Raw genomic sequence first — 25,821 nt, 5'->3', positions numbered from 1 at the left:
TATCTACATTATTGTTGTGCTGCCACGACCAACGCACCATCATCTAGGTTTGGAAATTTCATTCTCCAATAAATTCAAAGGGCCCTCACCTTTTTAAAATATGTGTTGGACTTAGTGAATGCCATGTTTGCACAACAATGAAGCACGCTTTTTACAAACCACACAAAATAGCAAGGAAAAAATTCAACGTTTTACTCATGCACACAACAAAAGATAACTGGTGAAAAAGAGAGCATGCAAACACACTAGACAAAATTGCCACAGACTAAGTAGCGCAGCGAAGCACACTTACGCTTCTAGTTATCTATTATGTTCAAAATATTATTGCAAACATGTAAAATAAAATTATAATTTTACAGTAGCATATCAACATCACATCAAACTAACAAAATCTGATAGGCTATAGTGAATCTAATAGGTGAGAATGAGCTTCGATAGATTCTAAGTTTAATATGTACAAAAGCTTTTATTTTAGAAACTGGCATGAGCTTTTTATACACACCAAATGGAACCAAATGTCTAGATGAGTATATCAAATAAATAAATTGTAGGTAAAAAGCATAGCTGAATCGCAATATGTTACGTTCGTCAGTGACTATTTTCAATACCGTGCATTTGTTGAATTCATCACGGTATCTAACATTAGCAAATTTGCAAATGGTACAGTTTATAGATTCTAGAAATATGCACACCTAATAACACACTAGAAATCACTAGTAAAATATTAGTTAGACAATATTCTTTAGAAACCTCTCACATGTTATTTAATGAAAATAAACTATACATGAACATAGGCACATTCATACAAATATGTAGGTGCGCACTATGCTATTTTTCAGCTGTCACAAAAATAATTCAAAGATAAATTATGTCACATCACTTAATTTAAATTGAGCATAAACAAAGTGACAGGTCATATGCATTACTACTCACAGTGAGGAGCACTGGTTAACTGTACCAATTAAACTATGTGATTAACTATACCAACTAACATTAAAATTATACTTCTTAATATTGTAGTAAGATAAAAGTAAACAAGTATAAAAGTTTGACATAAAACTATCAATTCGGCCCACACAGCACTGAATTCCGGTTGAGGATTCCGGTCGAACACCATAGGTGTGGTACCTCCCAATAATGTCCGCGGTAGACTAGATTCAGCACTAAGTTCCTCTTCCACACATCAACTGTGATCATATTAGATGAGTCAACGGACACCGCAGTCCAGACGAGCTCATCTGCCGTGTACAACCCGCATAAAACTCCAAGCCTTGGTCGCCTCGTATGATCCCTCATTAACCTTCTGAGCTCCATATAGCAGTCCATTGTTAGTAACGCATCTGAGCTTGCCTAATGCGTGCACCCAACGCGACGAGCAACGCCAATTCGAGAAGCTAATGTTTCCAAGCTCTGCCCTCGTTCGCTTACAATCCCTGCAAGTCATGTGCTAAAACTCGGATATCATAGTATATGGGCAACCAAAACCTAAAATTTGCTAAGAAATGATGCCTTTCAGGTGGCAGCCAACCTCCTATGATAAGAATCCGCAGTAGAAACCCAACGTCATAGTCTCCTTGATACATGAGCCATGTTGCTGCTCTCAAATTGCCTAGCACAGCTCTGAACCACCCTTCAGGAGATATTCCTCTGCAGCGATTTTGTTCCAGGTCATGTCCATGGCTCAACTAGAACTCAATTATGCCTGGGTTATACTCTCGTTGGCCTTGATCGAATAGCAGGTTCACTTCCAGAATTTGTAGCCGGTTCTGCCCTCACTGAACAAAATTGCAATCCTGACTTGCACAACGTCACCAAAATTGACCAAATTCTGCAGGCGATCATACCAATCTGTCACGTTTTGAGGAGCCCCTCGCTGCTAGTTCACGGGTCTCGATGTGGCATACTCAAGGTCAAAGGCTACAGTTGCGGCACGTCCTTGGCTCAATAGGTAAGAGAGCCTGTTGGACTCAACCTTCCAATTATGGCGCCACACGACTCTAAATTCTGGTTGAAGATTCGGGTCGAACACCTCGTGCGCGTGGTATGCCCCGAGCTGGTTGAGGTCGTCACCATCGGGGATCGGCATGGTGGCGCGCTGGCGGTCGCGCAGCGCAAGATCACCAGGGTGGCGCTCCACACGCGCGCGGCACGAAAATGTCGGGGTGGGGGTTGAGGAAGGACGCAATGATGAGCTGACCGACGTGATCGAGGTTGGAGGGGCCAGTGAAGCGGTCCGCATGCGGGTTGAGGAAGGACGCAAGAAAGGGAGGCAACTGCGGTGGAGCCCCGTCGAGCTCGCGCTCAAGGACGGCGAGGGGAGCGGTGTTGGAGCGCTCCTCTCGCTCCTCGCGCTCGCACCGAGCGGCAACCTCGTCGACGGACTCGGCATCGCGCTCGGTGATGCCGTTGGAGGGGCCGATGACCGCCTGGTCATGTCGAGGTGGCTGCGCTGGAGCCCCGGCGTCACGCCCCGCCTCGCGCTCGCACCCGCGCCTAGTGGCGAGCACCTCGTCGTCGACGTCACAACGCTCGCGCTCGCAGCAAGCGGCAAGCTCGGCGGACTCCAGGTCGAAGTTGACGGAGACGTCGGCCTCCTCGTGCTCGTGCCGAGCGGAGTCGTCGCCCTCTTCCATGGCGCAATGGCTTCCCGCCGGTGGACGAGTTCGGTGAGACGGTTGAGTTTTGGGAAGATTTTTAGAGGGAAACGGGAATTTGGGGGATTCTGGGAGCGAAGATTATTTTTTCCACCTGGAAAAGCCAGGCCAGAAGTCGGTTAGTTATGTCATGAAGGAAAAGGCTATTTTTTCCTCAAAAAAGGAAAAATTTGTGTGAACATTGAAACTCCAGCAAGATCAAAGAAACAAACTCTCTCAAACTCTTGAGAGAACGCAAGAGATGAAACAGGCGCATCCTCCTTCCTCGCTCTTATGTCGGCGATCTCACAGCTCCTCCTCGCCTCCAATGGCCGCGGTGGGTGGGGGAGGAGCTCTAGGGAAGCATGGCCCTTTAGGTAGGCTCGCCGTCAATGGTCCCACATCGGAATTCCCGCATTTCAAGCTTAACACTATCACATTTGAGCACTTGTAATACACATAAGTTGGGATGAACAAATTTTGCATTTTATGAGGGGGGGCTATGGCATTTGAGCACTTTTTATTCTCAATTTCAATCCACTAATTCTTCATCTAATTGACACCAATGATCTGGGACTCTTTTGGCAATGAGTTGTTGAAACTTTGCACTTGTTTAGGTGGTGTACCAGAGGCTACAATAATGGATGGTGGTATCATTTGCAGAACTCTAACTTTTATACAACACCAAAATCATGCGGTTGGTCGCCTTCTATTAGTTCCTGATGAATAATGTTGCACAAATTCTAAGAGAATGCAAGCTTTTTCTCAATAACCCAGTCTGGATAGGATTTCCCCCGATGCTTTTAGTCTCTTTTGGAAATGGGACATAGTTATTGCCAAAATTTTGCAATTGAGTAGGGTTTACATTATGTGCTCCAGTAGAATTTTCATGTATTCTTCTATTATCAGTGGGTAGGTGCGAAACCGAATTATGAATATCCACAGTTGCGTATGATGCCAAATAATTACTAACGTGCGGTGTAGCATGCTGGTAATTGGTCGAATAGCTAGTAGTGGCAATGTCCAATTCGTCCATCCATGGGCATGTGTAAAGATGGACTCGCCTATTGTGAATTAGTTGCCAGTGAATAAAACAACGAAATTTTTGTTGCATGCTATTACAAGTTGTTCAGGATTCGTAGGGTTGCCGATGCATGAGGGCTCGAGTACACATGATGCATGCTGCTAAGATTATAAGGCGTTGAAGCATGTACTAAATTATTTTGCATCAACTCTTGCACATAATTATGGAGAGATTTAGCAAATGATGCAACGACTGGTCCGGAAAATTCATGTCTTATGCCGCGAAAGAAGTGCATGTCAAATCGGTTGTCCAGGCTCTTCCCGGCTATACTATGGGAGTCTTTCTGCTGTCCAAAGGTTTTTGTGATAAATATGAAAAGTTGATCAGGGACTTCTGGTGGGGCGATGAGGAGGGACATAGGAAAGTTCATTGGATGTCTTGGGAGCATATGACTAAACCGAAGTGTGCTGGTGGTATTAGCTTTAGAGATATGCACCTCTTCAACATTGCGTTACTTGCCAAGCAAGGTTGGAGACTTCTTCATAAGCCAGATAGCCTGTGTGCGAGAGTAATCAAATCCAAATATTATCCTCACGGCAACTTGTTGGATACAGTGTTTGCTTCTGATGCTTCCCCGGTCTGGAGGGGTATTGAGACTGGCCTTGAGCTACTTAAGAAAGGGATCATATGGCAAGTAGGGAATGGTAAAAGTATTCAGATACAAAGGGATCAATGGATCCCAAGGGCTGAGGGCCTCAAATCAGCGAGTTTCATTAGGAGATCGAGGCTGAGGTGGGTCAACCAGCTTATGATTCCGGACAGTAAAGAATGGAATACTGATCTAATAAAACAAATTTTCCATGGTTTTGACGCGGAAGAAATTTGCAAAATCAACATCCGTAGGTCGGATGCGGTGGATTGCATTGTGTGGCATTATGAAAAGAATGAGGTTTTTTCGGTCAAGAGCGCATACAAACTTGCGTCCTCCATCCAAGGCCAAACTCTGCACATGGCGTCGAGTTCTGTAGGTGGGACACAAAACCGAAGTATCTGGGATATCATTTGGAAGGCTGCTGTTCTACCTAAAGTCAGAATTCATGGCTGGAGAGTTGCAACAAACTCTTTAGCTACAAAGAAGAACAAGTTCAGAAGGACCATTGAGGTGGATTCCACCTGTACTATCTGTGGGAATAGTGAAGAGGATGAATTTCACGCGGTCATTGAATGTACTAAGAGCAGAGCCCTGAGAGGTGCAATGTGTGATGAATGGGATCTCCCTCCGGAATGCTCATTCCGACGCACTGGGCCTGATTGGCTACAGTTACTTCTTAGTACGGAAACGGAGGATATACGAGCGAAAATCTCGATGCTACTCTGGAGATGCTGGCACTTACGGGAGGATAATGTACATGGGAACGGTAAAGAATCTATTAGCCACTCTGTTGCCTTCCTACTGAAGTATGATGAGGAGTTGAAAAATGTTTCTATGAGGCCTCCCTCTGTTAATGGAAAAGAAACTAAGATGCTGGCCAGTACTACAGTCAATAAGCCGGCCAACTGCATCAGGAAGTGGCGCCCGCCTCCGCAAGGAATAGTCAAGCTTAATACTGACGCTGCCTTCTCGGCAGATAGTGGGAATTGCTGGGCGGGAGGTGTTGCCAGGGATTATAGAGGAAAGGTCCTCCTGTCGGTAGGCAATCAAATGCCTAGGTCAAGCAACGTCGAGGAAGCGGAAGCCCGTGCGGCTCTGTTTGGCCTGCATGCTCTGGCCGCTGTGTTCAGAGGCCCGGTGGAGTTAGAAATGGACTGCAAGAATGTGATTAAGGAGCTCAGCCTTGAGGGCCCCAGCCTATCCGCGTGCTATGGAGTGATTCAAGATATCCGACAAGCTCTTGCGTTGTTTTCTGATCACAGCTTTTCCTATACTGGGAGAGAATGCAACGTTTTGGCACATGAGATTGCAGCTGAAGCAAGCAAAAAGGTGACCTGCATATCATAGCGGGAGTTCCTGATAGATTGAGGTTTCTATTGATTCCGGATTGTAATCTTTTTACTTGAGCTCTTCTGCTCTTGTTTCTCAAAAAAAAAAACTCTTGCACATAATTAGATGTATTGTTGGAAAAACTAAAGCTATCCGACACATTGTGCTCATTAAAAGATTTAACAAAATTCAGCGTATTTCAACGACGCGCGCAGGCTAGTCCGCAGGGGCGACCGCTTCGTGGTGCACGGCAACATGCACGCCGTCGCCGTGGAGTTCAAGGTCGGCGACACGGACCCTGACGTGTCCGTCATCATGGCGGCCGGTGTGCCACGACGCCAACCCGGTCAAGCAGGAGGTCGGGGTAAGGCTTGTTAAACGTAGGATTTGTGGGAACTGGTTCAACCTTCTAGGGATGGCCTATCACATATATTTATAAGGTTACACAATATACCGATTACACAGTTGGGCTACGTTACAAAGTCTAACACCCTCCCTCAATCTCAACTCACTCCTGATGAATCTAGAAGGTTGAGATTGCGCCTACAGACCTCGAACATGGGAGAAGGTAGAGGCTTGGTGAAGATGTCTGCAAGTTGATCCTTCGAGGAGATAAACTTGATTTGTAGTAGCTTCTGTGCAACACGTTCCCTCACAAAATGATAGTCAATCTCAATATATTTGGTTCGTGCATGGAACACCGGGTTTGTCGAAAGGAATGTAGCACCGATGTTGTCACGCCAAAGAACCGGAGGATGTGACTGGGAGATTCCCAGCTCTCGAAGCAAAGACTCAATCCAGATAAGCTCAGCAGTCGCATTGGCAACAGCTTTGTACTCGGCTTCCGTGCTGCTGCGAGAAACAGTGGCTTGCTTGCGTGCACTCCAAGCGATCAAATTAGGACCCAAAAATATAGCATATCCCCCCGTGGATCGCCTGTCATCCGGACACCCAGCCCAATCAGCATCTGAGAATGCAGATAGAACAACAGAGGAACTAGGTCGCAGATGAAGACCATAGGAGACAGTGAGACGCACATAACGAAGAATGCGCTTCACAGCAGACCAGTGCACATCAGTAGGGGCATGAAGATACTGACACACCCTGTTAACCACAAAGGAAAGATCAGGGCGTGTGATAGTCAGATACTGCAAGCCACCAACAATACTCCGATACTTCGTAGCATCCGTAGGAGACAAAATAGTACCAGCAGTAGCCGAGAGCTTATCAGTAGAGGACATGGGCGTGGGGGATGGCTTACACTTGAGCATACCAGCACGGCGCAAGAGGTCAAGGGAGTACTTCTTCTGGGTGAGAGCTAAGCCGCCACGAGACTGATGTGCAACTTCAATGCCCAGGAAGAAGTGGAGTTGTCCCAAATCTTTTACCGCAAAATCTCTGCCAAGTGCAGGCATCAGCAGCCGTTGTAGAGGAGCTGACCAGAATAATGTCATCAACGTACACCAGCAAATACACAGTCACACTGGGGCGCTGAAATAAGAACAGTGAGCTGTCAGCTGTCGACGGAACGAAGCCATGAGTACGAAGAGCCGAAGCAAGGCGAGCATGCCAGGCACGAGGCGCCTGTTTCAGTCCATATAGAGCCTTCGTCAGACGACAGAGATGATGAGGCTGAGCGTGATCAACAAACCCTGGTGGCTGCCGCATGTAAACCTCCTCTTCAAGCAGTCCATGGAGAAAAGCATTCTGAACATCAAGCTGTCGAAGAGACCAACCACGAGATACTGCAAGAGACAGGAGAAGCCGAATAGTAGTAGACTTAACAACTGGGCTGAATGTATCCTCATAGTCCAGACCCTGATGCTGTTTAAACCCTCGAGCCACAAGACGCGCCTTGTAGCGCTCAATAGATCCGTCCGCGTGTCTCTTGACTTTAAAAACCCACTTCGAATCAATGATGTTGACACGAGGCGGAGGAGGAACCAGTGTCCATGTCTCATTATGCATAAGAGCATGGTACTCTTGCTCCATAGTAGCCCGCCAGTGAGGAATACTCATAGCGGCCTCATAGTTGCGTGGTTCATCATTGGGATCTGCAACAGAATGAGCAAGACAGGCAGCCAAATATGTGACAGTACCATCATGACACTGCTTGGGTTGAACAATACCGCTGCGGCTGCGAGTATGCGGACGTTGCGGGGCAACGGGAACAGGAGCCGGCGACGCCAATACTGGAGATGACGATGGTAGGTCGGGCGACGGGGGCCCAGACAAAGACCCAGGCGAGGCGATGGTAGGCCCAGCCGACCCAGGTGAGAGGGGCGGCAGGGACATACGGTCGGGCGACGGTGGCAATGACGGAGGCGAGGCCTGGCGTGGAGACGGTGGCAAGGACCGCTCGAGCCGCCCAGGTGAGACCGTCGGAGACGAGGGCCGCGCCTCGGCTGATGTGGGCGGCAACTCGGCTGACACCGACCCAGGTACGGAGGCCAGCGGCGGTCCAGTGGCATGAGCGGGCGTGGCTCCAGAGACGGGGTCGATGATGGGAGTTTGTGCAGGCACGTGCACCGACCGATCAACATGCGTCACAGGAGTTGCATCCAGAAGTAGTTTCAGGCGAGCACCACGTCCAATACCTGCACCATGATTAGGTAACAACACAGGAGAATATGCAACATCTTCAAATTGGCCAAGCATAATAGGAGATGAATGCATAGATGGAGGTGTGGCGGGTTGCTGCGGCATGGCGGAAAAAGGAAAAACGTTCTCATCAAAGACAACATCACGGGATATGTAGACACAATTGGCACTTGTAGCCTTTGTGAAGAGAACTATAACCCAGAAACACACATTTCTTAGACCGAAATTCAAGCTTTCTATGATTATATGGACGAAGATGAGGCCAGGAGGCACACCCGAACACCTTAAAGAAGGTATAGTCAGGAGTTTCATGGAGAAGGAGCTCAATAGGAGTTTTCATATTAAGGACACGCGTAGGTAGTCGGTTAATAAGAAAACATGTTGTAGCAAAAGCGTCGCTCCAAAAACGAAAGGGTACAGAAGCGTGAGCCAGGAGTGTGAGTCCGGTCTCAACGACATGTCGATGCTTGCGCTCAACAGCGCCGTTCTGGTGATGTGTATGAGGACATGATAAACGATGAGAGATCCCAAGCTTATTAAAGAAAGTGTTGAGGTTGCGATATTCGCCCCCCCCCCCCAATCGGACTGAACATGGATAATTTTATGCTTGAGAAGACATTCTACATGCACTTGAAACTGAATGAAGACATCAAACACATCAGCTTTGCGCTTAAGAAGATAAAGCCAGGTAAAGCGACTATAGGCATCAATAAAGCTAACATAATAGTTGTGACCACTCACAGACGTTTGGGCAGGACCCCATACATCAGAAAACACAAGTTCAAGAGGACTCGTTACTTGACGAGTAGAAGAAATAAATGGTAACTGATGACTCTTGCCTTGTTGACAGGCATCACACACGGATATCTCCTTATTGCTAGACTCGATAGGCAGCTCATGGCGGTGAAGTATATGGCGAACTATGGGAGTGGCAGGGTGACCAAGGCGAGAGTGCCACTGGGACGGCGACACACGAACACCACTGAAGACGCGCAGGGTGGATGGATCCTCCAAGCGGTATAGGCCATGGGTGAGGTGAACACTAAGCAGAATTTCCCGAGTGGCTCGGTCCTTAACAAAAAGATTAAACAGATGAAATTCACATAAGACATTGTTATCAAGAGTGAGCTTGGGAACAGATAACAGATTAAGAGTCACCGAGGGGACCCGTAAAATATTACGAAGATGAAGCTGCCTAGATGGATGACTAGTTAAGAGAGATGCTTGACCAACGTGAGAGATGGGCATACCTACACCGTTGGCGGTGTGAACCTTGTCGTGACCGTAGTATGGCTGGTGGGTGGATAACTTGGCGAGCTCGTTCGTCATATGATTCGTGGCACCAGTGTCCATATACCACGCAGGATCAATTGGGTATGATGGTGTAAAGCCGTGTTCAGCGCGTGTATCCTTGCCCTTGGCGGCAACATGAGCAGCAGGAGGGCCAAGATCCGCCATAGCAAATTGACGCTCATTACCTTTTCCATCATTGCCGATACCCAGGAAGCTCCGCTGAAAACGCTTGTGGCACTTGGAGGCGAGATGCCTCTCGTGCCCGCAGAGCTGGCACCGCACGGGGCCGCCACCCGAGGATGGCGCAGGGGGATTGGCGACCCGGGCAGGCGACGAAGGCGCAGGGGGGCGCTGGCCACGCAACGCCCAAAAGGCCGTTGGCTGGTCGGCGATGGTGGTAATGGAGCGGCGAGCTTCGATGCGTTGCTCGGTGAAGAGCAAACGAGAGAAGAGCTCGTGCGGAGGAAGCGGCGGCTTGGCGTTGTGGACGGCCTCGGCAAGGTTGTCGTAGTCGGCATCGAGACCCTTAATAACGTAGCCGGCGAACTCCTCATCACTCAGCGGTCGACCGATAGAGGTCAATGTATCCGCCAAGACCTTGATTTTGTTGAAGTACGTTGTGGCAGATGAGTCCAGTTTCTTGATATCATCAAGCTTGCTGCGAAGAGCCATGGGGTGGGCGGTGGAGGTCTGTGCAAACGCATGCTCCAAAGTCTTCCATGCATCCAAGGAAGAGGCAGCAAAGAGGCAAAGACCAGCAACCCCGTCGCCAAGGGAACCCTGGATGGCGGAGAGGATCGCTTGGTCTTGCTGCACCCACACACGGTGCGCCGGGTTGATGGCCGGGCCATGGACGGTGGGAATAACCTGCGGCGGACACGGCAGGGAGCCATCAATGTAGCCAAGGAGGGAGCGGCTGCGGAGCAGCGGTAGAACCTTGGCGCGCCAAAACAAATAGTTGTCCGGCGTGAGGCGAGTCGTGATGAGGTTGTCGAAGTGGAACGGGCCGGAGATCATGGCGGCGTCGGTGGTAGCAACAACGGGAGCCGCAGGGGCTTCGGGTGCCACCCCCGCGGGCTGATCATGGGAGGCCCCTGAGGCCGCCGACATGATGGCGAGTGTCGGAGACGAGCCAGCAGTGGCCGCAGGTGGCGCCAGCATCGCGGCGGTGGAGAACGCCATCGTCGACGGCGCGGGAGACGGCGGGATCGGAGCCGAGAACAACAAACCAACGGCGGTGGTGCCAAAGACTTGGGGCCGCGGCGTCACACCAGCGTGGGCGGAAAGGTTGAGAAGGGCGGCCAGCGTCGCGGGGATGGGCCCGGAGCTGGCGGAACCGGAGGCGGAAGCGGTCATGGTAGCTGCGGCGGCGGCGGCCCTAGGGTTTGAGGCACGGCGGCTGAGGCGGCTGAGGTGGAGTTGTCATAGGTCCTAGGTTTAGGCTGATACTATGTTAAATATGGGATTTGTGGAAACTGGCTCAACCCTCTAGGGATAACCTATCACATATATTTATAAGGTTACACAATATACAGATACAATATACAGATGGGCATCCCACCACAATCCCACCCAGTCCCACCGTTGTTTCATGGGCATCAGGAGAGAGCCCTCTAGAGATTTGGTGGTTTAAGCGGGCATAAGTGGGATCCCACCTAAAATGTGTTGTACAGGGACAAACTCACAAACCATGACAGCCATCACCCTTCGATGAAAGAAATCTCCACAGCAGATCGATAGATAATTTTGCGCTCCAACAATCCACTGATACGTAGGCACACGCCATCAGGAAAAACGAACGTCATGGTCAAAACTCTGTCCCGGCGAGCTCCTTGCCCATCGCGGCCACCACGGAGTGGTAGGCTGGTTTGGCCAGCACCGTGAAGCTGGCGCCAGAGTCGAGGATGACGCCGCCTCCGTCTCGACGTCCCAGACGACGCGCAATATCTTGAGGAACTCCCCGGCGATGGAGATGGTCGATTCAGTAGGAGAAGCAGCAGCGGCGTCTGGCGTGCGCGGGGAGCGACGGCGCAGCAGGCGGGGGCGCGGGGAGAGGTGTTCGGCGAGGCATTGGAGAAGCGGCCGCCGAAGCCGAGGGCGGCGTGCGATGCGAAGGAGCTGTCGCTGTAACAGAGATTGAGCACGTCGTCGGAGGTCGGAGCCCTCGAACCTGAATCTACCTCTGCTTAGTTGGGGGAGACGGGTTCAGTTCCCAAGAGCCACGATGTATCGGGGAAGAGGTTAGTTGGGGGAGGTGGGTTCCCGATGCGATTAGGCTAGTCATAGTTGTAGTAACATAGCTAGTAATATAGCGCATTTCAAAAAAAAATTATTTATATGGCAAATAATTAATAGGAGGTGGTAACATAATATGTTATTATAACATAGCGTTTTTCAAGGCAAAATGAGTCTACAAGATAATAAATAAAGCCATCTAAAATACTACTATTATGTTACTTTGTATTATGAAAATAGTAACATTTGGCTAGTGTCATCTGCATGACACTAGTCTACGTTACTCTCCACTATGACCAGACTTAGAGGGCTAGCCCACTTTTTTTTTCCTTGTTCAATGGGAGCCCATTAAAGAAGATTAAGTGGGATGGGATGGTTAGTCTCATTTAATCCCACCTCCACCTGCAGCCTGAGGTCGGGGAGAGGCTCGACGGCCCAGCCTACGACGACGTCTGCGGCGGCGTCCGGAAGCAGCTCGCGTAGATCCGCGAGCTGGTCGAGCCGCCGCTGCGCCACCCCAAGCTGTTCAGGACGGTCGGCGTCAAGCCCCCCAAGGGGATCCTGCTCTTCGGCCCAGCCGGCACCGGCAAGGCGCTGCTCACGTGCGGCATCGCCTCCTAGTCGGGCACCAACTTCATTGTCGTCATCGGGCCGGAGATCGTGTTCGTGTCCAAGATGGCCGGCTAGAGCGAGGACAACCTGCCCAAGGTGTACACCGAGGCGGCCAAGGCGCCATCGCGCCCAACCGCGAAAAGACGCATGGCGAGGTGGAGCGTCGCGTCGTGTCCCAGTCCCAGCTGCTCGCGCTCATGGACGGGCTCCGCCCGCGCGCGCAGGTCATGGCCATCGGCGCCACCAACCGCCGCAACAGCCTGGACCCGGCGCTCCGGCGCTCCGGCCGCTTCAACAAGGAGATCTGTTGGAAACGGTTTATACCTGCCGCATTATAATCTAACTCTGTATTGTTGGTCTTATATATATATGAGATATGTAGAGGCTTTGCCCCATGCAACCCTAAATCAAACTTGGTAACAGAGACTTTTTTTCCAATCACACCATCGCTCGTGTCGAAGCCGCCGTTCGCTCGTTCGTGCCATCGAAGCTGCCGCTCGCTCGTTCGTGCCGCCGCTCGCTAAAATCTATCGGGCGTCGCCTCTCGCTCGTACGCATCGTCGCACGTTCGGCCGATCGCGCGTCGCCGCTCAGTCCCGCGTCACTGCTCGGTCTCGATGGCTTCTGGATCCTCTTCCGCCGCGATGCAACTGGCCATTATCGGTCCGGTTGTGACGTCTCCGGCCGCAACGGCGCCAGTCCCGTCCATCGCGCCTTCCCTTGGCGTACGTCTGGATCGCGGCAACTTCCCGCTATGGCGCACCCTCACCGTGACGCATCTCTCCGGTGCCTCTCTCCATGGCTACCTCGACGGCTCCATCGCTGCTCCGCCCACAACCATCTCCCAGGGGGCAGGTGATACCGCCACCACTGTGGCAAACCCGGCGTATGCAATGTGGTGGACGCAGGACCAGAAGGTCCTCGGGATGCTCCTCTCCTCCATGACGGAGGACATTGCGTCTCAACTGATCAGCTGCAAGTCCGCTACTGCCGCGTGGACCTCCATCCACGCCATGTTCAGCGCGTAAAACCGTGCCGGGGTTCGGCACATCCGGCGACAGATTCAGTCGCTGAAGAAGAACGACATGACTGCCAACGAGTACATGCACAAGGTGAAGGCTCTTGCCGACGCCATGGCCTCCGCTGGATCCCCCCTCGCTGATGACGAGATCATCGACTACATGCTTACCGGATTGGGCAAGGCCTTCAACCCGATCGCGGCTTCGCTCAGCGTCGTGGTCACTCCGGTCGCGCTGACTGACTTCTACTCCATGGTTCTCAACTATGAGGCGCTGCAGCTGTCGCAGCAGGCCGACGATGAGGAGTGGACCTCGTCGGCCAACGCCGTGGCACGGTCCGGTGCTCCCGCCCCCGTCAACCGTCCTCGAGCACCCGACACTGGTCGTGCCACCGACGTCCGCCCTGCTGGAGGCTACCCGCAGCAACAGGGGCAGGGCTACCAGCACGGCGGTCAAGACAACCGTCGTAACAACGGCGGTGGAGAAGGAGGCAACGGTCGCAACGGCAATCGTCGCTGGCGCCCGAGGTGTCAGATTTGCAAGAATTGGGGTCACGAAGCCGACACCTGTAAGAAGCGCTTCGATTCAGACTACTCCAGCGGCAATGGCCGCTCGGCATATAATGCATCGACCTCCTCCAACAACTCCACGCACTGGGTTCTGGACTCCGGCACCACGGATCACCTGACTAGTGACCTAGAGCGTCTTCAGTTCCGCGAACGCTACGGCGGCCATGATCAGGTTCAGGTGGCCAACGGCTCAGGTTTGTCTATTTCGCATATTGGGCACTCGACCTTAGCCGGTTCTCCTCTGCGCCTGAACAATATTTGACATGTTCCAAATATTAGCCAACATCTTCTATCAGTCTATCGTCTTGTGTCGGATAATCGTATCTTCATTGAATTTCATAAATATTTTTTCCTTGTTAAGGACAAAGCCACCAGGAGAATTCTTCTTCGAGGTAGAAGCAAAGGAGGGCTCTACCCTCTTCCACTCGGACGAGCCTCGCATCTGTCCGAGCGTCAAGCGTCGTCCAGCGTCCGTGTCTCCTCATCTCAGTGGCATCAGCGTCTCGGTCATCCATCCAAAAATGTCATCAGTTCCATTGTTAGGAATAATGATCTCGAGTGTTTAACCTTAGATACTTCTGCTTTAGTTTGTGATGCTTGTCAATGTGGTAAAAGTGGTCAATATCTTATACTGCTTCTGCTCGTGTGTCCACTATGCCTCTTGAATTAGTTCATACTGATGTTTGGGGCCCTGCTCGTGCTTCCTCTGGGGGGTACAAGTATTATGTGAGTTTTATTGACGACTACTCCCGTTTTTGCTGGATCTATCTACTAAAACATAAGTCTGATGTTGAACAGGTGTTCTATGCTTTTCAAGCCCATGTTTAGCGCCTTTTGGATGCTAAGCTTAAAGCTGTCCAATCTGACTGGGGGGGTGAATACCATAAGTTGCATCGTTATTTTCTTCGTACGGGCATCTCTCACCGAGTCTCTTGCCCTCACACCTCCCAACAGAACGGCATTGCCGAGCGCAAACACCGACACTTGGTTGAAACTGGTCTTGCCTTGTTGGCTCTCTCGTCTCTCCCTTTACGTTATTGGGATGAAGCTTTTCTGACTGCGTGTTACCTCACTAACCGCATGCCCACCCCCATGCTTGGTCAAGATACTCCTATTCATCGTCTTCTGAAAATTCCACCCAACTATACTTTTCTTCGTACCTTCGGGTGTGCTTGTTGGCCTAGTTTGCGGAAGTATAACTCCCACAAACTCGAGTTTCGATCCAAGATGTGTGTTTTTCTGGGATATAGTCCTGTGCATAAGGGGTACAAGTGTCTTGATCGATCTACGGGTCGTATATACATCTCGCGTGATGTTATCTTTGACGAATCTGTCTTTCCGTTTGCTACTCCCGGTGTCACTGTTGATGTGTCTACACTTGACGAAGCTATTTCTTTTCCATCCACAGAACCGGCTACGAGTGCTCATGTGCGTAATTGTGACTTAACCTACTTGGCTACTAATCCATCTGGCCTAGCCAGCGTTTCTTCTGTGCAGGCTCCGCGACCGGCACGCTCGACGTACCCGTGGCCATGCAGAACGACGTGCATGGCGGCCAGGCTTCCCAGGCAAGGGTCCCGCTCGCACGTGCGGCTGGCTCTGCCCGCGAGTCGGCCTCGCCCGCCAGCAACTTGGCCTCGCCCGCCCACGAGTCGGCCTCGCTCGCCCGTGACTTGCTCTCGCCCGCCCGCGCCTCGGCCTCGCCAGCGCCTGGAGTGTCACCTGGCTCCCCGTGTGCCTCGTCGGCCCATGAGCAGGCCCATGAGCCATCTTCGTCGGCTCCTGTGCCATCGTCGCCAAATCCAGCCTCGTCGCCAAGTTCGGCAGCGTCGCCATCCTCGCCTATGTCTCCGGCCGTCAAGCCCCCTCACCCAATGGTAACTCGTACCCGTGATGCTACTCGTCGTGAGAAGGAATTTACTGATGGGACGGTGCGGTATAATCCTCTTCGTCGTGCTTTCTTTGCGACACCGGTGTCACATCGTGATGCCCTCCGTGAGCCGGCGTGGCGTGATGCTATGGCTGCTGAGTTTGCAGCGCTTCGTCAAAATGGCACATGGGTTTTGGTTCCTCGACCACCTGGCGTTAACATTGTTGGCAGTAAATGGGTGTTCAAGACGAAGCAACACGCTGATGGGTCTGTTGACAAGCACAAGGCTCGCCTCGTTGCTCGTGGTTTTACTCAACAGCAAGGTCTTGACTATGGTGATACCTTTAGTCCCATTGTCAAACCGACTATTCGTCTAGTTCTTTCGCTTGTTGTTTCACGAGGATGGAGTTTGAGGCAAGTTGATGTCAGTAATGCATTTCTTCATGGCTTTCTTTCCGAGACTGTGTATATGCAGCAACCACCAGGTTTTGAAGATACTCGGTTTCCTTCGCACGTGTGCAAGTTGCAACGGGCTCTTTATGGTCTCAAGCAGTCGCCACGTGCTTGGTATGCTCGTCTCAGTGCTCGACTTCTTCAGCTTGGTTTTGTTCCATCCAAGGCGGATGCATCTCTCTTCATCTTTGTTGCGCATGGCGTCCAGATATACATGCTTGTGTATGTTGATGATATTGTTATTGCTGGCTCCACTTCGGCTGCAATTGAGCATCTGGTGAGATGTCTCTCCGACAGTTTTCCCATCAAGGATCTTGGTCCTCTCCAGTATTTTTTGGGGCTTGAAGTATCCTACAATTCAGGGGGCATGACGCTGACTCAACGCAAGTATGCACTTGATCTTCTTCATCGTGTGAGTATGGAGAATTGCAGGCCTACCTCTACACCATTATCTGCCACTGAGCATTTGGCTCGTGAGGTTGGCACTCCTTTGGGTGTTGAGGATGCCACTCGATATCGCAGCATTGTTGGAGGACTGCAGTATTTAACGCTCACTCATCCTGACCTGTCCTTTGCAGTCAACAAGGTTTGCCAGTATTTATCACAGCCGACTAATGAGCATTGGGAAGCTGTCAAGCGTATATTGCGTTATGTCAAAGGGACTTTGAGTACGGGATTGAGGATTCGTAAATCTCCTTCCACTGGTGTCAGTATTTTCACAGATGCTGATTGGGCTGGATGCATTGATGACCGCCGTTCTACTAGTGGTTTTGCTGTGTTTGTTGGATCAAATCTTGTCTCATGGAGTTCCAAGAAACAGCCAACTGTCTCTAGATCGAGTACGGAGGCAGAGTATAAAGCTTTAGCTAATGGAGCAGCTGAAGCAATCTGGGTGGAGACCTTACTCAAGGAGCTTGGGGTCTTCAAGCAGCGTACCGCCATTCTGTGGTGTGACAATCTTGGGGCTACGTACCTGACAGCAAATCCAGTTTTTCATGCAAGAACCAAGCACATAGAGATAGATTTTCACTTTGTGCGTGAGCGCGTTGCTTCTGGTGTGTTAGATGTCAGGTTTATCTTGTCTAATGACCAACTGGTTGATGTATTTACTAAACCGGTCACACGACAGATGTTAGAACGTTTCCGGTCCAATCTGAACCTTATATGTAGTAGTAGTTCAGATTGAGGGGGTGTGTTAGAAACGGTTTATACCTGCCCGTATTGTAATCTAACTCTGTATTGTTGGTCTTATATATATACAAGATATGTGGAGGCTTTACCCCACGCAACCCTAAATCAAGATCCACATCTGCGTGCCCGACGATGTCGGCCGCCTCTAAATCCTCCGCATCCACTCCAAGGACATGCGCTTCTCGGACGACGTCGACCTCGAGCGCATTGGCAAGGACACGCACGGGCACGGCTTCGTCGGCGCCTACCTCGCCGCGCTCTGCTGCGAGGGAGCATTCCAGTGCATCCGCAAGATGGACGTCGTCGACCTCGAGGCGGGTACCACCATCGACGTGGAGGTGCTCAACTCCATGTCCGTCATCATGGACGACCGCGTGCACGCCAAGGAGAGGTGACCAAGCCATCGGCGCCGCGGGAGACAAGGCTGGCCCAAGGTCTCGTGGGAGGACGTCAAGCTGGAGCTCCAGCAGTACCCGGTGGAGCACCCGGAGATGTTGGAGTTTTCCGGCATGGAGCCGTGTGCTCTTCCACGGCCCGCCGGGCTACGAGGTGGCGGCTGCAGATCTTCAAGTCGTGCATGCGCCGGTCCCCTCCCGCCGCGTCAACGTCCAGGACCTAGCCCGGTCCACGGCCGGGTTCAGGGGCGCCGACATCACATCACGCCATTACGGTGATATGCAAGCGCGCGTGCAAGCTCGCGGTGCGCGACATCATCCGGAGGAGCTCGCTCGTGGGGAAGGCCGCGGCCATGGCCAGCGCCGAGATCACCCGGAAGCACTTCCTGGGGGCCGTGGAGCACGCGGGGCGGAGCGTCAGCGACATGGACGTGTTGAAGTAGGACTACTTTGGTCGCAAGTTGAAGCAGGGCGGGAGCTTTGAGGAGGCGCCGCCGCCGGAGGCTGAAGGCCTCGGAGGACGTGGACGCTTCCATGATCATTCGTATAGCTGAGTTTGGTCCGGCTCCAGCGAGAGAGCGTCAGCTTGTTTTAGTGTTTGTATAGTAATCGTTGTTTGGAGGTCTACGAAAATAGATGTAATTTTTATTATTTCTATGTTCTTTGTACTGCGAATAAATCAGAAGCAAAAAGGAATTTTCATGTCTTCCGGTTCTCATACTCGTAACTGGACTAATTTAACGTTCTAGATGTTGAGTTTGACTTGGGACAAATAAATCTATTCAGTTCTTTTGAAACAGACGGAGTGCATAGGTTTTGAGCTGTATATATAAAGAAATTTGGTTAGCCTAGCCGGCAGATCATAAATTGCATAACTATACTTTGGCAATGGTGTGAACTTTCTAAATCCATTCGCTTTCTAAAGATTTTTGCCTACTCCGAGCAGAAAACAGACAGAGCTCATGTTCCGCCTCCTCAAAAGTTAATGGTGCTGCTTTGTTAGATAGATATTTTCTGGTTTATTGTTACACAATATATGTAATAAACGACAGAAAGAAAAAAGAACAAACAGACAGACAGACAATAAACCGTTCTTTTCTATCTGATCTGAAAATAAACAAGTTGAGCTACAGCCGAGGTCCCTAGGAAACACTACAGGTTGAACATGTTGGAACACATCTCACGGGCCTCTTTCCAAAATTTCACAGTAGCTACCAACTCTATATCTCTATTCAGGACAGCTGACAAGGGGGGGTGCTGAATCAGTAGCCATTCGGCCACATTTGGTTAGCCTGGGCGGCGGCGGCAGCACTCAAGTTTCCGTCGCTGGGGTTTTGGTGTTCGGGTCCTAGGCCTGGCTGCGACTGCCCGAGCGCTGCGCCGTACTGCGACGGCATCTGCCCCTGCCTAAGGCCGCCCTGATGGCCCTGCTGCCCCTGGTAGCCTTGCTGCCCTTGATAGCCATACAAGGGGTTGGCAGCAAGAGGCGGCATTCCTCGCGAACCAGCTCCATGCATCCACATTGCAGGGTTCTCGCCCTGCAGAGACAAACATGCAAATTAGCAATCCGTACAAATTTCCTGATATATAAATCTAGTTCCCCACTCTTGTGTGAATCTCTTACCTGCTGTAGAGACATGTAGGGGTTTCCATCCTTGTATTGGGAGGGCATTGCTCCATCAAACCCAGGAGCTGTGGTTGCCGGCGGATTGCTTTGGTTCAGGGCAAAGTTTTGAGGCATGCCATTTGCAGTCCCGAAACCTCCAACGTAGTTGGAGAGCATCGAGGCTGGCTGTGGAAGGCTCCCAAGAGGAACATTGCCCTTGTATTGTGGCATTGGGTATTTTACGCCCGAGTTGGGAGCTGCAGCTGCGCCTTGGTGGAATAGACCGCTGTTCATGTATGGTTGCTGATAGGCAGCAGGCGGGAGATACGCATAGCTTTGCGGTAAAGATGGGTATCCGATCATGCTTGCATATCCAAGGGGAAGACCTCCTTGAGCATAAGGATGAAGCGCAGCAAGATGGTGAGGCAGAGGAGGACCTGGAGCAATGCCGGTGCTTCCCTGAGAGTGGGTCAACTGTGGGTTGGATAAACCACCTTGATTAACATTCTACAAGAACAAACCATATTAGAATAGTGATGCAGTAATAACTAAGAAAACACAACATCTAACGTAGCAAGAGAACAGCAGATTGTAGCTTTTTTAGTAACACAAATAACAGCATAATAAAATCCTAATGAGTAATACATCTATGATTTAGCTCTCTAGATTAAAAATGCCCACGCAGAATTAGGCACAAATGGAACTGTTGCTAGCCACAGGACACAGAACTGAACAAAATAAAGCATGAGGCAGATGTAACTACAACAGGATTTGACCAAACATGACCAAAAATTGACTGCTAAGTGCTAACACTCTGGGCATAGTTAACAATTAACATACAGCATAGCTGCACTAAGAGCAGTAAGCAAGAGTTATCCTGGTTGCAGGCTGCAACTTCCAGACACATTTTAGAGCGCAGCAAGCAAAACTGTATACAACTAACACAGGTTCCCCAGCAAACAAATCTATTTTACCCTTTTACCAGAAAGAATGAATTCGTACATATAGAATTTGTAATGCATGGCTACTCTCAAAAGAGTTGTCGTCTAGTCCATGATTCAGTGAAGTGTTCATACCTCTTGTGGCTGTGAAGGAACAGTTGCATTGTTCACGGACGATTGTGGTGTACCATGAACCATTGTAGCCAATGGAGGGTTAGTAAGCAGCAGCGAGAATGCTGGATCCAACTCACGGAAAGGCGGTATTGCTGGTGGCAATAGGCCATTTGGCATATTTCCTTGCTGCAAGTAATAAAACAAGTTTGTCAATGAAGGAAGAATGAAGCCAGAGCAGGACTAAAAAACTGCATTTTGGAAACACTGGTTAGCAAATACAATTAATACAGTTTGCACCAGGGCATTTTTATCCACTATTAGGTCAGGTAGTTGGTTTCTTCATTTCGTATCAACATGGTGGTAGATGTGATATACCAAAATAATCACAACTCTAATATTACATGTACATACATGGAAAGTAACAACATATCAATAGAAGTTCTTATAAATAAACCAAGATAAGAAATGAGCACATACCATGAAGTTAGAGAGGGGAGAAATGTTTTGCATTTGACGATTGTCCTGCAGATAAGTCTGCACGGTAGGCTCTGGTTGTACTGCACTTGACGTGGCATAATCAGATGATAAATTGTATTCGGTGTTGTTTGTAACATCCAGTAAATCAGCTCTTCCCACTTCAGACTGTTGTGCTGATGTAATATCAGGATTCTCTGCATTACTATCTGGTGCAGAAGCAATGTACTCGTTGGCTGCAGGAGTTACTGTCTCCTTGTTTTCAAATTCGTGGATTCTGAAAATGAAGGACTCAAAAATGTCACATGATGAAGGACAGTGGAGATACTGAAAATGAAGGACTTCACATGATGAAGAGGGCGTAAAGAATTTGATGAAGAAATTCATACCTGGCATCACATTGGTCCCCTGACTGGTTATCAGGAACTGCTGCGACCTCCACGTCACTATTGGCAGGCATCATGGAGCATGGCGCATCAAGTGTCCCAGACACAAAACTACCGAATGTCAAGTGCGCAAAATCTGCATTGGAAACCTGAAGATGGCCTGGGATTATTACAGCTGGGTTATCATCAGATGGTTTTGGTCTGTTTTCCTCATGTATAGTCAAGTGTTCCAACTCATACGCTGTAGTAGACATATCACCATTTGAATCTGCATCTAGAAGGATGAAATCATTAAAATTGAGAAAGACGATCTATCTATAATTAACAAAAGAGAGTGACTAGAAAGACAGGGAATTCTGGTCAGTTAGACAAGCAGGGAGCATGCAACATGAAATGCGAAAAGAGGTATGCATAAGCTCTACAGTCAGGGAGACCCAAGGTAAAAAGAAATCAGAAAAGAGGCACGGAAATCAGGGTTTGATGTACACACATCACACTGAACCTTGTGTTTGATAGGTAAGACATGCATGTTTGCCAGTGGGTGAGCTGATAATAGGCAATAAACATGCATCAAAAAATAAAAACAGCTCGGGGTCATACAGAAATATAAACTCCAGTATGTTCTAGCATAACAGATCTTCACATAGGCACAAATGAAAGTACAGATAAGAAGAGGTAAATGACATCGTTCATAACTTACTTTGGTTGTGTTCAAATGAATGTTCATCAGAGAGATAGACATCTGTTTTCTCTATCAAGTCATTATTCAAGATCGTGCCTTTATCAGACGGGGATAATGGTCCTGGAGATGTTAGGCCAGTGGCATTGCTTCCACTTGTCTCCTTAGTTTGCTCGTTGGCATCTCCAGCGTCGTCATTCTTGACCTCCAGGGTAAATGATCTTGGTGCGCTCACATTTGCGGAAGCAGCACCGATGCCTTCTGGCACATCAGACCCCTGTCCTGAAGGTAATATGCCAACAGAGTCCTCCTTAGGTACAGAGGGGGACTGAATAGTGCCATTTGGTAATTTCTCAGCTGTGACACGGTCCCCTTCTGACGGCAAAACTGTGTTAAGATTTGCATTGGCAGCGACTGAACCACCAACAGCTGGCTTGGCAGCATTATTTGCAACCGGTCTGGCCCCAGATTTAGCTTGAGGCCTGCCCATCTTCACTATTTCAGCCAAAGAAGGGCGCCCTGGCACCCCACCCCAACCATGCTGCACTTGCGGAGGCTGGAAACTGGTAGACTTCGCATCAGCTAAATTACTGGTAACAAAAGCACAAAAGGTTAGGAAGTCTGTCAAGGAAGTCCTCGAGCTATGTACTTGCATTACCAGGTAGTCACTAAGCATACAATGTATAAACAAGCGAGTGAAGCTGTGCATCATATAAAAACTAAAAAAGCTACTGTTCCAGTTTGTAATTGTTCTGAACTTCTGATAGAAACACACGTAATTTTTCTGAAAACACAGAACATGAAGAATCAAACATGTACAATGCAGAGATAAAATGAAAATTAGAAGACAGGGCAGCTCTGAGCACATGGTCCATCTCTCCCTAATCGTCAAATTAGAATCAAGCATGCACGATGCAGAGATAAAATGAAAATTAGAAAGCAGGACAGGTCTGAGCATATGGTCAGTCTTTCCCTAATCGCCAAACTAAAATGCATCATGATCCTGCCAAGTCTGAAGTTGTATCATCTGATTTCACTTTTTTTCAAGACGGTGATGTCTGCAAAAACCCTAACTCGTTCTCTACTCCCTCCCTCCCTCAGCCTTCTACCAAGAGTTGCAACAAGGAGTTGGCTATGTTCCTTATCTAGGAAGAAAGCTAACAAGGGTGAAATCATCTAACGGTGCTTGACAGTTAATAAACTACAGAAACATGTGATGTATTTTTTGTTGTACTTGATTTTCTTAAGAGAAGAATGGATTAGACACTACATAAATCAATCAATCAATAATTACAACAGAGAATAACAGAACTGCTGTAAGAAGTGCAACAAAACTGGAGCAAAAAAAATAACTAATATAATCAGTATTTCACGAGAATAGCTATGCAAAATCATGATCTATTTACATACCCAGCTTCTGAAATTGTTTCCATAGGATTGCTATCCTTGACAGCATCAGAGGTTGATGTGTTCGGTGGCGGAAGTAACTCTGTTTCCTTCTTGATAGGACCTTTAGCGCTAGCAGTTGAGTCTGCTCATATGTTGTTATGTTGATAACACAAACAAAATGAGTGACTGTACAAAATCAAACTTTGTTATGATGTCACAATACATGATTTAGCACGTTACCTCCCGGACCAGAGTAAACACGTCCACCTCGATCCGAGCCAACCTTAGAACCTCGGTATGCAGGTTTATAGAAGGGGCGAGACCTTGTTTCCTGAGGAGCTTTTACCTGCAGGTTAAGAGTTTGTCAGGAGAACGAGCAAGTGGCATACTTAAACAACAGAAATGCCAAAAATGCACTGACCTCCTTTTTGTTGCTACGCTTTCTCCTCACTTCATGGAAGGGATCTGAACAAACATGACAATAGAATTAGATAACTTGCCAACATACAGTTAGTTGCTTGTGTAGAAAATATCATATGTGTAGGTAAGCATTAGATAAAGCATGAGCATAGGACAGGTATGATCCACAGAAACAAACGAACAGGAGGATCTTCCATTCGGCTCTTACTGCAAAGAAAGGCCATTGTCATCGTCTCTAGTGAGTTAATAGACTTGTTTCCCAAGAATAAAAAGATTACCAAATGTACTAGTTTCAAACACACAAAATAACTGCCACTCTTTTGAACAAAAGGAATGATGCACCAATAATGAATGCATCTATAACACTCACAACATAATAAATGCAAAATTAATCTCCAGGTGAAAGCTTACACACTATCTACACCTCAATGCAATGTGCAGCCTCTTACACAACAGCCCCATAAGTCAACCATGGATTGAAGATATTAAATGTGGATAATCTACATGGACCAACTATATCCTATTTATGAAACTTACTACTTAAGAGTGCAGGAGCACATAGATCAAGCCACTAAACTGGACCTGCTTACATCACGAGGCACCACAGCTGCTGCTTCCTCACACAGCAAAATCAAAGCTGCTTTGCTCATTATTGAACACTGCAAATCCGCATTGGATCAAACTAACAGCAGATACATGCATACAAATCACATGCCTTACACTACATCGTCGTGTCAGAAATCCGCTCCAGATTGCCAGGCGATAGGATGCTAGCGCGATAGCTAGGGCCCACGCTGGGAGTCACAGCCGCAAGGGAGCGTCGCGAAATCACTAACGAGCTGCGCGGACTAGCACGCACGCCAATCGGCTACAAACCCTAGCGCTGACCGACAAGGCACTAGTAATACACGAGGCGAATTCCAGGCATGGGGGGCGGGGGGGAGGCGAGGGTACCTTGGGAGATGAGGCGCTCGACGGCGACGTCGGGGTCCATGGCGCAGTCGAGGAGCGTGGCGTAGATCTCGGCCTCGGTGCGGTCGGCGAGGATCCCCTTGAGCCCCTGCACGAGCTTCCGCGAGGCCTGCGGGATCTCCGCCCCGTCCCCCGCCGCCGCGGCCCCGCGGGCCTGCTGCTGCTGCCCCCTCCCGCCGCCCCCTCCTCCCCGGCCGCCGCCCCTCATGGCGCTGCAGGCCCCTCCCTCCGGATCCGACGGCTACTCCAGCCGCCGCCGCCGCCGCCGCGTGGGGAGAGCAGCAGCAGGCAAAACCCTCGCCGCCGCCGCGCGTGAGTCCCGTGTGTCGTATCGCCGCACGCACACGCACACGCCACGCACCCTCGGACGAACGGACGAAGGAAGCTAGCCTAGCGCAGGCAGGAGGGGGGAGCTGGAGTATATATTGCTGGATGGAAAAATAATGCTCCCAGCTGGACTGGGAAGGGGGGAAAGAGTCCTGTGTGCCGCTGTGTACCGTGCGTGGGCGTGCCTTGTGTCGGAGCGGAGCAGGAGTAGGGTTTGAAAACCCAACCAGCCCCTCCCGCACGCCGCAACCCCGGCCCGGGGCACCGACAGCTGGGGCCTTCTCCTTCCTTCCTTGCCAAACCAAACCAAACGGTTTGTGTTTCTTTCCAAATTCATCCTGTTTGGACAGCTTGTGTCCTGCTTGTTTTTTTGGCGTGCGGAGTCCGTCGAACATACACCGTCCATCAACAACGTGTTTATTTATTTTTTTATTTATGGTTTGTATAAGGTTTCTCCATTTTACTTATTACTACATGATGTGTCGTTATACTCGGCGGGGCCGGTGGAGTCCGTGGAATGTGCACCATCCATCAGGTGACAATGCGTGTACATACGTGACGTGTCTATTAGCCATGGATGTTTTTATTCGTATTTTTTTTGCATCATAAATCTATTCGACTTTGTTGGTTCAAAAGC

At 49.6% G+C, this 25,821-nt stretch overlaps 1 protein-coding gene and 1 pseudogene across 2 annotated transcripts; one reads left to right on the top strand and one right to left on the bottom strand.

Annotated features, from left to right (window-relative positions):
* Positions 1 to 2,084: 2,084 nt before the first annotated feature.
* LOC125533173 lies at positions 2,085 to 18,319 on the top strand (annotated as a pseudogene).
* Positions 18,320 to 18,955: 636 nt separating this feature from the next.
* LOC125530851 lies at positions 18,956 to 25,313 on the bottom strand. Of its 2 annotated transcripts, none has more exons than XM_048695277.1 (10): positions 24,840 to 25,313; positions 23,887 to 23,930; positions 23,706 to 23,811; positions 23,487 to 23,607; positions 22,098 to 22,666; positions 21,401 to 21,665; positions 21,015 to 21,288; positions 20,559 to 20,723; positions 19,501 to 19,989; positions 18,956 to 19,414 (listed from the first exon to the last, which is right to left on the bottom strand). In XM_048695277.1, exons 1-10 carry the CDS (start codon positions 25,063 to 25,065, stop codon positions 19,139 to 19,141), a joined length of 2,535 nt encoding a protein of 844 aa, XP_048551234.1. In that variant the 5' UTR covers positions 25,066 to 25,313; the 3' UTR covers positions 18,956 to 19,138. The 2 variants fall into 2 exon arrangements, with proteins under 2 accessions (XP_048551234.1, XP_048551231.1); XM_048695274.1 differs by having other exon boundaries at positions 21,401 to 21,671; positions 24,840 to 25,311.
* Positions 25,314 to 25,821: the final 508 nt, after the last annotated feature.

The sequence above is a fragment of the Triticum urartu genome, chromosome 1 (assembly GCF_003073215.2).
Source record: "Triticum urartu cultivar G1812 chromosome 1, Tu2.1, whole genome shotgun sequence".
Taxonomy (NCBI): domain Eukaryota; kingdom Viridiplantae; phylum Streptophyta; class Magnoliopsida; order Poales; family Poaceae; genus Triticum; species Triticum urartu.
Note: the sequence above shows the minus strand (reverse complement) of the source record. Positions and strands in the feature narration are given on the sequence as shown.